The sequence below is a fragment of the Ochotona curzoniae genome, unplaced genomic scaffold (assembly GCF_017591425.1).
Source record: "Ochotona curzoniae isolate NIBS_2020 unplaced genomic scaffold, NIBS_Ocur_1.0 scaffold_4506, whole genome shotgun sequence".
Taxonomy (NCBI): Eukaryota; Metazoa; Chordata; class Mammalia; order Lagomorpha; family Ochotonidae; genus Ochotona; species Ochotona curzoniae.
Window position 1 is genome coordinate 46581157 of NW_024467119.1, and position 14181 is coordinate 46595337.

Here is a 14181-nt window from a genome sequence, read left to right on the forward strand (position 1 = left end):
TTGGTCATGTTTGCACACAACCACACTCAGCGATCATTACATTAGTGTAACTATTATAGGTGTTAGAATTCAGGGTTTTATTTTTGTAGTCAGATTGCCATATATCTGTAACTTCTGTTATATTCTCTGTGTTGTTGCCCTATTGTCCAATTTATAACATATGATTATATAAGGTTTCTAATTTAATGAGAGAGGATATTTATTAGATTACTTCCTTCCTCCAGGACTGTGATGATCACATACCAAAATATTATGACTCATGATCTGATTAATATGCACTGAAATTGAAAACCTTGTACCTTATTTTCTGCAACTTAAACTTGGAAAATGTGTAAGTATTATAGTATAAAATATTTTAGAATTATATTGTATTATTGCAGTGAATGAAATCACTAATATTCACATATTAGTCAGTTTGTATAAAATGTACAGAATGACAAATTCTTCAATAATAAAAATGGAATATGATTTGTATAGAGTGATGGGATAGCAAAGAGTGAGAAGTAACTGACATTATGTGTCACAATTTTTTGGGGGGGAAAGAGGTCATGAAATCAACTAACATTAGCTAATGGTGATGATTGCATATTTTTAATAAATTAAAAACCACTGAATTGAATATGTTAAAGGGAAATTTATAAAATATTAATTATTGTTACTTTTAATTATTATTTTGGTGTAGTGACAAAATTATGATCATTGGACTAATTTAAAAATACATATTTTAGTTAGTGATTTTTCAAAGTTCAGTAGTTTAACCAGCCTCTCTGATATTTTCATATACCAAAACTATACTTGATCACATGAAGATAATAATGGTAATAAAAACTATTAAATAAGACACTTCTAATAAGGAAAATAATGACAAATAGGCATTATCAAATTTAATGTTTTTGGTCCCAGCACTTTGGCCTAGTGGATAAAGTCCTCGCCTTGCATGCACCTGGATCCCATATGGGCACAGTTCTAATCCTGTTAGCGGCCCCACTTCCCATCCAGCTCCCTGCTTGTGGCTTTTGAAGGCAGTCAAGGCCCAAAGTGTTGGGACCCTGCTCTGGAATGGGAGACCCAGAAGCAGCTCCTGGCTCCTATGTTCAGACTGGATAAGCTGAGCTCCAGCCATTGTGGTCACTTGGGAAGTGAATCATGGGATGGAAGATTATCCTCTCTGTCTCTCCTTCTCTCTGTATATCTGACTTTCCAATAAAAATAAATAAATCTGAAAAAATAAATTTAATGTTTTCAATAAGGTTAGACTCACCATAAATAAAAACAATTTTAACGTACTAATCCACATTACAATTTCAACAAGAATTAAATTTTCTCCATTGATACTGATTGCATAAAACTGTTTATGCAATCAGTAAAATCAATAAAATATGTTTATTTCTCATAAATTTATATAGACACGGAAACATGAATTTATTACTCCCAATATATCCCACAATGTGTATAGGAAATACTCAAGAATTAAAAATAAAATAAAAAAACTCTAAACTTTAAAACACATGTATTAAATAACATAAATAATATTCAACCTAATTTTTACATAAAATGAACAAATGTTTCCATCAAAGTAGGAGTAAGTCGTTTGAAGAAGTCTTTAAGCAAATGCCTAAAAATCAACTGATCATTCTTCCTAGAAAACGAATAGACACACAGGATCACAGCATCATCGCCTTGCACAGAAAAAGTAAAAATGCATTGAAAATCAGTCTTTTTGCTAAATTCCATTTTGCATAGCTTCTATAATCAAAATAAGTCAAGAACTTTTCTCTGTGTCCCCTCTTACAGTAATCCATCTCATTAGTTTGTAAGTTCCCTGACAGTGCTTGGATTTAAATTTAAATAAGTTTCTATAAGAAATGAAGTAAACATGTTATTCATGAAATACAATAGTTCAGTGAGATATTTAAAAATTAAAGCTTATGGGCCCGGCGCGGTGGCGCAAGTGGTTAAGTTCCTCGCCTTGCACGCCCGGGATCCCATATGGGCACTGGTTCTATCCCGGCAGCCCTGCTTCCCTTCCAGCTCCCTGCCTGTGGCCCGGGAAAGCAGTCGAGGACAGCCCAAAGCTTTGGGACCCTGCACCCGCTTGGGAGACCCGGAAGAGGCTCCTGGCTTCGGATCGGCATAGCATCGACCGTTGCGCTCACTTGGGGAGTGAATCATTGGACAGAAGATCTTCCTCTCTGTCTCTCCTCTCTGTATATCCGCCTTTCCAATGAAAAAATAATAATAATAAATCTTTAAAAAAAATTAAAGCTTATGCAAGGGCTATTTTGTGCTTTTAAAATAAATAATGTTTCATAGAAAGCAAATTGATTCATTCCCTGCTTCCAATACCTGCTATTCTGCTTCAAATCCAGCTTCCTGTTAGCAAGCGCTCTGGGAAACACTGGTCTTGGCTCAAGTGCTTGGTCCCTGGACTAGTCACTGGAGTAACCTGGATGAAGTTCCTGGTTCCCAGCTTTAGTCTTGTCCAGCCTGGTTGTTTGGAAGTTTGGGGATCTGTACCATTAAATGGATAATTCTGTCTGTCTGTCTGTCTCTCTCTCTCTCTTCAAAATGAAGTGAAAAATAATGATAACCTAAATCAATGTTCAAGATGTCCAGATTCTTCTTAAGAAAAATTTCAAATTCTCCATAGTACATTTTTATATAGGCTGGGGTTCTCCCCAAACTCCCACCCCCCATCAGATTTTTCCCATTCTGTTATAATAGTGTAGTCCTTCATAAGACATCAGAATTCTATCTTATTTAAGTCTCTTATTTAAGTGTACCCCAACATTATTGGTACAGACAATGTCAGACAGCCCAGCATCCCATTGTTTACACATGTGCAACAGTTTCATTGGGAATCCATCTTTTGTCTGGATGCAGGGATGCATGTTCCATTGTACCCCCATGTCTGTATATGATAGACTCCTGTACTCCATAACTGTACATTACCAAGTGAGAAGCCATGAAACAAGGTTGAAAACTGATATGAGTTAGAACAGCCACATCGACAACAACAACAACATCAACAACAAATTATAGCACCTTGAAAAAATAACGTGCCACTGAGTAACCAACATGTGAGGACAAAAAGGGAATACAAAAGTCTCTTGGGAAAATGATGCCATCATATAATTCATGAGCACATGATGAAGTCTACTAGAGAAAAGAGATTATTTGGAAGGAACAAGCTGAAATAAAAACATCAAAACACATGGGATACAGCCAAAAAAGCAAACAATCAAAAAACAGTATGGATTGGACGATTGGAGTTACACTTTCGATGTTGTTTTTTTTATATAAGAGAGAATGTATGGTATTTGTTCTTTCGTGATTGACTCATTTCACTGAGCATAATGGTCTCTAGTTGGGACCACCTGGTTGTAGATAGAATAATTTCATTTTCCTTATTAGCTGAATAATATTCCATGGAGTAGATATACCACAGTTTCTTTAACCACTCTTCCTTGGACGCACATCTGGATTGTTCCCATGTCTTTGCTATTGTAGATTGTGCTGCTGCAAATACAGGATTACAGATCCCCTTCTCACATGCAGATTTCACTCCTTTTGGGTATATTCCTAGGAGCAGGATAGCTGGGTCATATGGCAAGTTTATTTGCAATTTTCCAAATATTCTCCATACTGATTTCCACAGTGGTTGAACTAGCCTACACTCCCACAAGCAGAGAAGCAGGGTGCCTTTCTCCCCACATCCATGATAGCAGGTGTTGTTACTTGAGTTCTGAATGTAGGCCAGTCTCACTGGAGTTAGGTGGTACTTCAACATGGTTTTCATTTGTATCTCTGTTATGGCCAGGGAGCCTGAGCATCCTTTCTTATATCTGTTAGCCATTTGAATCTGTACTTTTGAGAAACGTCTGTTCATTTCTTTTGCCCATTTTGTTACAGGGTTGTTTCGTTTTGTTTTGTTTTGTTCTGTTCTGTTTTTGCTGTCCCTGGGTTTCTGAAGCTATTTGTAGATCCTGGATATTAGTCCCCTATCAGTTGTGTAGTGTGCAAAAATGTTCTCCCATTCTGTTGGTTGCTTCTTTGCTTTGTTAATTGTTTCCTTTGCTGTATAAAAGCTTTTTACTTTGATGTAGTCCCATTTGTTCATTTTTTATTTAATTGCCTTTGCTTTTGGCATCTTTTCTAAGAAGTCTTTCCTTGTTCCTATATCCTGGAGTGTGCTTCCTATGTTTTCCTTTAGTGGTTTGATGATTTCTGGGTGTAGATTTAGGTCCTTGATCCATTTAGAGCTGATTTTCATATAATATGACATATGTGAGTCTTGCTTCTTAATTCTGCAAGCTACTATCCAGTTGTCCCAAAAGCAGTTGTTGAATAGACCAAGATTGTTGCCTGGATTGTTTTTAATTTTTTGTCAAAGATTAGTTGACTATATATATGTGGGTTCCCTTCTGGTGTTTCTACACTGTTCCACTGATCTCTGTTTCTGTAGCAGTACCAGACTGTTTTAGGAACCACTGCTCTGTAGTATTTCTTGAGGTCTGGAATTGCGATTCCCTCAGCTTGATTTCTATTTTTTAGGATAGCTTTAGCTATTCATGGTCTTTTGTGATTCCAGATGAGCTTTTGTACCATCTAATATTTCTGAGAAGAATGTTGTTGGAGTTTTGATTGGGATTGTGTTGAATCTGTATATTGCTTTTGGTGACATGGTCATTTTGATAATGTTTATCCTGCCAATCCAAGAACATGATAAGGTTCTCCATTTTTCAAGGCCTTTTTTTATTTCCTTTTAAAATGATTTATAGTTTTCATCATAGAGGTCTTTCACATATTTAGTTAGCTTAATTCCTAGGTATTAAAGATTCCTCTCCTCTCTTTTAAAGGGAACTGTGCTTACAATTTCTTTCTCATCCATGGAATTATTTGCGTACACTAGTGTCATCAATTTTTACTCATTAACTTTGTATCCTGCTACTCTGTAAAAGTCTCTTATCAGTTCCAATAGTCTCTTGACTGAGTCTTTGGCTCTCCTATGTAGCAAATCATGTCATCTGCAAATAGCAATAATTTCAATTCCTCAATTCCAATTTGTATTCCGTTAATTGCTTTTTCTTGCCTAATAGCTCTGGCAAGGACTTCCAAAACTATATTGAAGAGTAGTGGTGAGAGTGGACATCCCTATCTAGTTTCAGATTTTAGTGGGAAGGCTTCCAATCTTTCCCCATTTACTATGATGCTGGCATTGGATTTTTCATAAATTGCTTTGATTGTGTTGTAGAATGTTCCTTCTATGCCTATCTTGTTTAGGGTTTTTAGCATGAACTGGTGTTGGATTTTATCAAATGTCTCCTCTGAATCTATTGAGAGGATCATATGGTTTTTATTTTTCAATTTGTTGATATATGTATCACATGCATTGTTTTGCGGATGTTGAACCATCCCTGCATCCCTGGGTTGAATCCCACCTGGTCCAGGTGAATGATGCGCCTGATGTGTTGTTGGATCCAGTTGGCTAGTATTTTCATTGAGGATCTTTGCATCTATGTTCATCAAGGATATCGGTCTGTAGTTCCCTTTTTTCTGTTGTTTCTCTCTGTGTCTTTGGGCTTTGGTATTAAGGTGATATTAGCTTCATAGAAAAAGCTTGGAAGGATTGCCTCTCTTTCTATTGTTTGGAAAAGCTTGTGTAGGATTGGGGTAAGTTCCTTTTGAAACATTTGGTAGAATTCAACAGTGAAACCTTCTGGTACAGAACTTTTCTTGGTTGGGAGGGCTTTAATTACTGATTCAATCTCAATGCATGTCATTGGGCTATTTAGATTGTTGTTAGTTGCTTCTTGAATCAATTTTGGTGGATTGTATCCGTCCAAAAATCTATCCATCTCTTCTAGATTTTCTGATTTGTTTGCATATAGTTGCTTGTAATAGTTCCTGATGATTCTTTGGATTTCTGAAGTTTCTGTTGTTAAATCTCTTTTCTCATCTCTGATACAATTGATGTATATTTTCTCCCCCCTCCCCCTTTTTGATTAGTTTGGCTAGTTGGGAGTCTATTTTGTTGATGTTCTCAAAGAATCAGCTCTTTACTGTGGAAGAATTTTATTTCATTTTCAAAGACAAAGGAGAGCTTTGTAGGGTACGTTATTCTGGGCAGAAATTGTTCTCTTTTAGAATCTGGAATATGTCTATCCATTCTCTTCTGGCCTGTAGTGTTTCCTCTGAAAGGTCAGCTGTGAGTTTGATTGGGATTCCTCAATATGTCACTTGATTTTTTTCATTTGCAGATTTAAGGATTTTTTTTTCTTTTTGTTCAACTGAAAAGAGCAAGATTATCATGTGTCATGGTGAAGTTTGTTTTTGGTCAACTCTGTTGTATATTATTTTCCAATTCTTTGCTCAGATTAGGGAAATTTTCTTTTATTATTTCATTGACTACACCTTTAATCCCAACTTCTCTTCCTGTACCTTCTGGAACTCCCATAACTCATATGTTGGACTTTTTCATCATATCTTCTAATTCTTGGAAACTTTTTCTTAGCTTGACCCAGGTCTGCTTCCAGCTTTTTCTCTGTTTCTTCATGGTAACAGAAAAAATAGGGCTGGATGTCTGGCTCACACTGTAAACGGATCACCGGAGCCTGGATCACTGAGGTCTGAGTTGCCGCTCGCTGACTGCTGGTGGGATTTTTGGTCCACTGCAACACTGCTGTCCAGTCACTGCAGCTTCCCTGTGCCCAGGGGGTATCCAGGTATCCCCTGCTTACTGCCTGAGCCCTATTTTTCCCTGTAATCTACTTATTGTACTTCACCCTGTCTAAAGATTCTCCATCTTATCAAATGTGTCTGTACCCTATGCTGCCATCTTGCCTCTTGCTTATCATTTTTTAATCATACTCCCTTTTTAAAATAATCATTCTCCCTTTTTAAAGCATACTCCTGTAATACTGCACTCTCCATGTTGGTTAGTCAAAGGAATAATATTTTTTGAACATTTTTATTTATTTATTTTGAAAGTCAGAGTCACCAGCAGATAAGAGAGACAGAGAGAAGGCTCCCTTAGCTCACTCCTCCAGATGACCAGAGCATCCAGGCCACCAGGGACCCTGAGCTCTGTCAGAATCTCCATGTTAGTGGCAGATGCACACTTAGGCCATCTTCCACTTTTCCAGCCTCTAATGGGGAGCTAAAGTAAAGGTGGGCCAGTTGCAACACGAATGCCAAGGGATGCCAGCATCTCCAGCTGTAGACTTATTGCCCATGCCACAATGCCTGGCAGCTCAATCTTGGGTTTTGACTCAGCATTTAGACTTACTGTGTTCTCCATCAAATATTTTATGGTTTTCTATGATGTGATATGGGTTTGTTTGTTTTATTTTATTAGAATGTCAGATGTACAGTGAGGAAGATCTTCCATGCGATGATTCACTCCCCAAGTGTCCACAACAGCCAGTGCTGATCTGGTCTGAAGCTAGGAGCCTGGAACTTCTTCTGGGTCTCCCATGCAGGTGCAGGGTTTCAAGGCTTTGGGGGCATTTTCGACTGGTTTCCCAGGACACAAGAAGGGAGCTGGATGGGAAAAGGGCCTTCAGGATATGATCCAGCACCCACATGAGATCCTTTCTCAGTCAAGGTGAGGACTTTAGCTGCTAGGCTATTGTGTTGGGCCCCCTAATGTAAGTTTTTGTTCAGATACAGCTGTTCAGAGATCTCCCTGGCCATATCATCCTTATTAATTTCATCCTCTTATCCACCTTTATGTTGCAGTATTTTGCATAATCTATTTCTTGTATATATATATATATTTGCATTGGTGTTCTCCAACTCAAATCTCACATTGGCTAAAGGAAGAAGTTGAAAAATTAGATTATGAAACATAGAATATCATTTTTTAACTCTTATATTTAGTGGTAAACCTGCCCAATTAACCCGATCTAGGAGTTTATCCTTGGACTGTGTTTTATATCATTATTACTTGCTAGGTGGTATTAAATACATTAATAGACATTTTATTTTACTTATTAAATCTTATTTTTTCATCTAATTAATACTTACACATACTCTCTTTCACATACACACAGTGAGATGAAGTTAGGGTGATAGTTCATTGTTCTACTGGTTTGCTCTCTAAATGCCAGGATCCCGTTATTATATCAAAGACTGCCACATTAGTAGCACGTGTTCAAGTACTTGGTTTATCAACCTCTCCATGCAGGTTGTATTGCAGGATGGTGGATCTGAAGCAGAGAAACAGGAATCCACCGGGCACTCTGATATGAGAAGTAGGTACCTCAAGCAGTGGTTTAATCCACTGCAGCACAATACATGAACTTAGAAAGATACTGTAGGGTTTGCAAATGCTGTGACATCTCTGTCATTCAATGAAATGCTCAGCCATACTACTGTTCTTACTAAAAGCCTATATTTGCTCAGATCTTTTGAATTATAAGAATAGTTTAAATATAATATCTCTTCCCTAGCATTATTACAAACAAATTTTACTTTTCAAATCACAGGAGATTGTGTAAGTGTCCACAATCTAAAATTTACTGTTTATTTAATGGAGTTAAGCATTATGTGATCTCTGTCATTATGACTGATAATTAAAAATATTAATTTAAAATGACATGGCTATGTTATCTTGAAGGTAGTCATTTTCCAACATATTTACCTACTTTAAATGGTGCTGAATTATAGAATTTGAATATGCAATTTAGTTAATAAATTACTCCATTTTAAATTACAAAACATTTTATTAAGGAATAATAATATTGAGATAAGAAGCAGTAATATGTACTACAAACTTTTTAGTGTATTTTTCACTCTATAGAAGCAATGTCATTTTATTATTTGAATCAATACAATTTTATCCCTTTTGGGTGATTACAATTTAATTTTTTGTGGTTCTTTTTTTATGATTATATGTTTACAATCTTTACATAGTTAATTAGGGTAAAAAGGCTCAAGGGCCATAGGAAAGTGAATAAGACTATTATTTCCATATTTTTCCTTCATGTTTAAAGGGGGGTATTAAGGGAGAAGGCCCACCCAATTTCCCACTCTCCCCAGGTCCGGCATGTAGGGTATGCTCCAAGGTTCTTACTCAAGTGGTTTTGATAGTTCAACAGTTATGAATCGCTGCCAATCTTGCCACTCCAAACACTGTGAGGTCTTTGAAGAATCCACTGATTGGCATAGTCCATCATAGTCTAAGAGGTTTTTTTAAAGATGTATTAATTTTTATTTGAAAGAGTTACCAAAAGAAGGAGTAAGAGAGAGAGAAAGAGAGAGAGAGAGCCTCTTTCCACTGGTTCAGCTCTCAGACGACAGCAATGGCCAGATTTGAGTGATTTAAAGCCATGAGCCAGGAGGAACCAGGGACTTCTCTCATGTGAATACAAGAGCCCAAGGACTTGAGCCATCCTCTCCTTCTTTTCCAGACCAAAAACAGAAAGCTGGACCTGAAGTGAAGCAGTCAAGACAGGAATACTACTCAAATGGGATGTCCGCACTGCAGGTGGAGGATTAGGTTGTTATGCCACCATGCCTATCCCCAAAATATTTTTAAGCATGACATCTTTATACAAATAATAATGTTAAGTTAGTAAAGGCAGAATAAAAGGTAAGATACATATGTGTGTGTGTGTATGTTTGTTGTTTGTGTCATCATAGGGGTATACTGAGTCATTATAGATGTTCTATGTATAGGGCAATGGGACTGAATGAACTTAAACTTTTAAAGGATACTTATAAACTTTTTTTAGATAGGAATGAATTTTTCTCTAGGGCAATTTTAATCGAGATTAATTTTTTGTGTGTCTCTACATAGAGCCTCAGCTGCTTAATGAGAATTTTATTTTCTGTATAGTCTCCTTAATTTACAATTCATATTATTCTTTGCTTGGTATCATGTGCTTTAAACTTATGGATTCAGAATATAAAATTAGCAATGTATTTTAATGAGCATTGATTCATATTTCAGGAGCTTTTTAGCTTCATGTGTTCTTTCACAAATAATCTTGCTCTTCATGCCGGTGGCCTCAGCCTCTCTGAACGCTTCAGCCTTCCTCAGCTCAGCAGAAGCACATGGACCCTCTGGTATTTTGCATCTCTGTGATGATCTGGAAGATACCTGCAGACACGCAGGGCAATTACGGATCTCAATGACCTAACCTTCTTCTCAGAGATCATAGTCCTATATTGCATGGTTTGAAGTATTTGAAACAATTATTTCACCTTTTGTACACAATGTTAAATTATCAACAATATAGGTGAAAGTTCAATTACTATTACCCTCTCATGAAATTGACATAGAGCAATGCATAAAAAATGAATGCAACATTATAACATTCAACAATCATGGTGGTTCTAGTTTTTAACATTGCTATGTTAAAATTAAAATAGCAATAAATTATAAAAGCATCATTTGAAATACTACAAATATACACTTCTAGATTCCAATAATGTTTTGAAGTTGATGCTGTATATGTTCATTATAACATTGATATAAAATCTAAATGTCAAATAATTACAATATACTTAATACAGAATTTGAGGTAAAAACAGAATAAAGAGTAGCATCTGGTGCTACAAATTCAGAGAGGGGAAACACAGTATTCTGTAGAGAATGCCTCTGAACTAAAGGCATGCTTTTTTAAAGCGAGCCTTGGCAATCCCCATGAAACACCATCTTGAAAGTTTGACCCTGGCTACTTAAAATGAATTTGATTTTTTCCTTGGTGTTTTAATTTTTTTTTTTTTTTGCAAAATAAAGCATTTGATTCTTTTATGACTTATTTAACCTAAAATTGTAGTCATCACACACATCACAATCAAGAACTGAGCAGTAGTTTGGAAAACTTAAGAAAATAGTGTCATCAATGCTTCAATTTAAAAACACTGTGTGATGAGACATAGAAAGCTATGTAGGCACTTTTTTTTTTAACTTAGGTACAGTTCCCCAAATTCTATACTCAGTTACTTGATGCAGGAAAGGCTGATCATCTTTCACTAATCAGAGTTCAACTAACACAAGATGGGCTGCATCTGTTATCATTACATGGCACAAAGAAAAATGACAAAAAAGGTCAACTACACATTGTCTATGCCTTGTTCTTCAAATTCTGTGGTTCTGCTTCTTCTAACTTGGGCAGAAGAAATTTGATACCTAAGCTGTTTGTGTGCTCTTGAAACACAAAATTTCAGGGCATTCCAAGAGCTACTTGAATATTGACATAAATCTTCAGTGGAGAAAGATTTAATATTTCTAAAAGAAGCTGCTCGTGAAATGCAAACTGAAATGTACCAGTTACAGAGGCAAAAACCATCCACACAAGAATATATGGTTTTTATCTGCCAGAGAGAAGAAATTCACCTGTGGATTTCATAGCAAAAGACATTTCCTATGAACTGATAAGTGTCTCTCCTTATTTTCACCCAGGCATTCAATACACAAATATTTGACTAGCTGATATTGTTGCCTTTATTTATTACCATTATCAGTACTTATTATTTGTTGAGCCAGTAAACATTTCCACATGACTGGTTTACAATGAACCACGCTGGACTTGAATCTTGGCTATTCTATTTTCCAAAACGGAATCTCCAGCATCCTGCTTAACCTGTTGGGACCTTGATTTCTTGTTGATTCAGTCGAACAAATAAATACGAAAGTAATACCATCTGGGAGATGAAAGCAATATTAGGTTTTCCAGGAATGTTGAATCTCTGAGCACAAATAAAGCGCGGGCACACAAAGCATCAGGAGAGTTCGCTGTGGTGAGGATAAGGATGCCACCGACGCCGTCAGAAGCAGGCACCTGCCGAGCAGCACAGCCCCCTCCGCGATGCGCGGCTGCAGCGCCCGCACGCCGCGTGGAAGTCCCACGCTCGCAGCCGCGGGCCTGGCGCGGGGCTGCAGCGCCCGCACGCCGCGTGGAAGTCCCACGCTCGCAGCCGCGGGTCGGGCGCGCCGCTCCATTTTGCAGCCGCGCCTCGGCCGCGCCCTGGCGCGCATGCTCAGCCCGCTCTGCCCTGGCCGCGGTCTCTCCTTCTCCCGGCGGCCGCGGCGACCCGGGACGGGCTCCGGGATGTGAAGTGGAGCCCCGGGAGCTGCGTCTGCCGGGGCGCGGGGAGCAGCAGCCCGCAGGAGGCGGCCCCGCCGGTGAGTACCCGGGAAGCGCCAGCATGGGTCTCCGTAAGAAGAGCAGCAAGAACCCGCCGATGCTGAGCCAAGAGTTCATCCTGCAGAATCACGCGGACATCGCCTCCTGCGTGGGCATGTTCTTCCTGCTGGGGCTCATGTTCGAGGGCACGGCAGGAGTGTCCATCGTGTTCCTCACCCTTCAGCATGCGGTCACGGTGCCGGCAGCCGGGGAGCCAGCCTCAGGGGGCTCCAGGTCCCTGTACCATTATGGGGTCAAGGACCTGGCCACGGTGTTCTTCTACATGCTGGTGGCCATCATCGTGCACGCCACCATCCAGGAGTACCTTTTGGATAAAATAAACAGGAGAATGCAGTTCACCAAAGCCAGACAGAGCAAGTTTAACGAATCCGGCCAGTTGAGCGTCTTCTACTTGGTGTCTTGCATCTGGGGCGCAGTCATTCTCATCTCTGAAAACTGCCTGTCTGACCCCAGTCTCCTGTGGCGGGTGCATCCCCAGAACATGATGACGTTTCAAATGAAGTTTTTCTACATATCGCAGTTGGCTTACTGGTTTCACAGCTTTCCGGAGCTCTATTTCCAGAAAACCCGAAAGCAGGACCTCCCCCGCCAGCTCATCTACATCGGCCTTCACCTCTTCCACATTTGCGGAGCTTACCTCTTGTATTTGAACCACCTGGGCCTCCTCCTGCTGGTGCTGCACTACTTGGTGGAGCTTCTGTCCCACGTGTGCGGCATGTTCTACTTCAGCGACGAGAAGTACCAGCGAGGCGTCTCCCTGTGGACCCTCGTGTTTATCCTGGGGAGACTGATGACCCTCGTGGTGTCGGTGCTCACCGTGGGGTTTCACCTGGCAGGATCACAGACTCGGGACCCAGAGGCCCTGGCTGGCAACGTGAACGTGCTGGCTGCCAAGATCGCCGTGCTGTCTTCCAGTTGTACCATCCAAGCCTACATCACATGGACTCTGATCACTGTGTGGTTGCAGAGGTGGGCAGAAGATGCAGGGCTGCAGGCCTCCAACGCCAAGAAGAAGCGACCCGCGTCCAAAAGCAAGACATGCAGAAAGGGAATGGAGAATGGCCTGGAGCCCCTGGGCAGAGCAGATGCGCTTCCCAAGAGGAAAGAGAGATCTTCCTAGGGAGTGAATGCCGGACCAGCTCCTGAAGGGAATCTGTTCTTCACTCCATCCACGATAGACAGCTTGCTGCTGTTGAAAGCAGTCTGTGTTCTTTGATTTTTCTGCTACTGTACTGGTTAACCTATTTTTAAAGGCATTTGAGAGTAGGATGATTATTGTGAGTCGTAACAAAAATTATGTTGATTGCCACTAAACAATTTGTCATCAAATACTATTCAGTTAGCATAAAGATATTTGCATTTTTGACTCTTTTGAACAGGTTCCTCATGATCTATTCAGAAATCTACAAAATTCCACATATGAGTGATGTAATTTCTGGTTCCCATGATTTTTTTTTATAATAGAAACATGACTGTTATATAGCAAGATCACATTTTTAATATTCCTTTTCAGTGAACATTGGAAAATCCAAGTCAAAGAAGTATCCTCTAATCGTTAGAATACTTTTTTTCTTTTTAGAACTTATAACTGACAAAATCTTTGTAAAACCACCAAATGATCCTGTGTTTTGTTTTAGAAGTGTTGATAATGCCACAATCCCATTAAAAATGAAAAACTGATAGCTGGCATATATGGGGATTAATTCTGAATGTGTTGAATCACAATATCTTTAATTAACATAAATGTTTACTTCTTAAGAGTGAAAATAATTTCTGTCCATTTTAAACATTTATAAATGGGAACTCGTAAAACTAAATATTGGAAAAAACAGAATCATAACTTGATGGTCTCTTTTTGATATTTATTGAAATAGTTCTTTCATAATTTGAGTAATCATGGAAACTTGGAGAAATACTGTTTAACCTGCAAACAGTTTTGAAAAATAATGTTTGATTTGTATGCATACAAAAAATCACATGTTTGGAAAGCAACATGTTAATCTTAAATAATTTGAAAATCAAA

General features: G+C 38.7%; 1 protein-coding gene across 1 annotated transcript; it reads left to right on the forward strand.

Moving 5' to 3' along the window:
- The first annotated feature begins 12159 nt into the window (after positions 1 to 12159).
- On the forward strand, positions 12160 to 13278 carry TRAM1L1 (translocation associated membrane protein 1 like 1). Its single transcript, XM_040967378.1, has one exon. It carries the CDS (start codon positions 12160 to 12162, stop codon positions 13276 to 13278), a length of 1119 nt encoding a protein of 372 aa, XP_040823312.1.
- Positions 13279 to 14181: the final 903 nt, after the last annotated feature.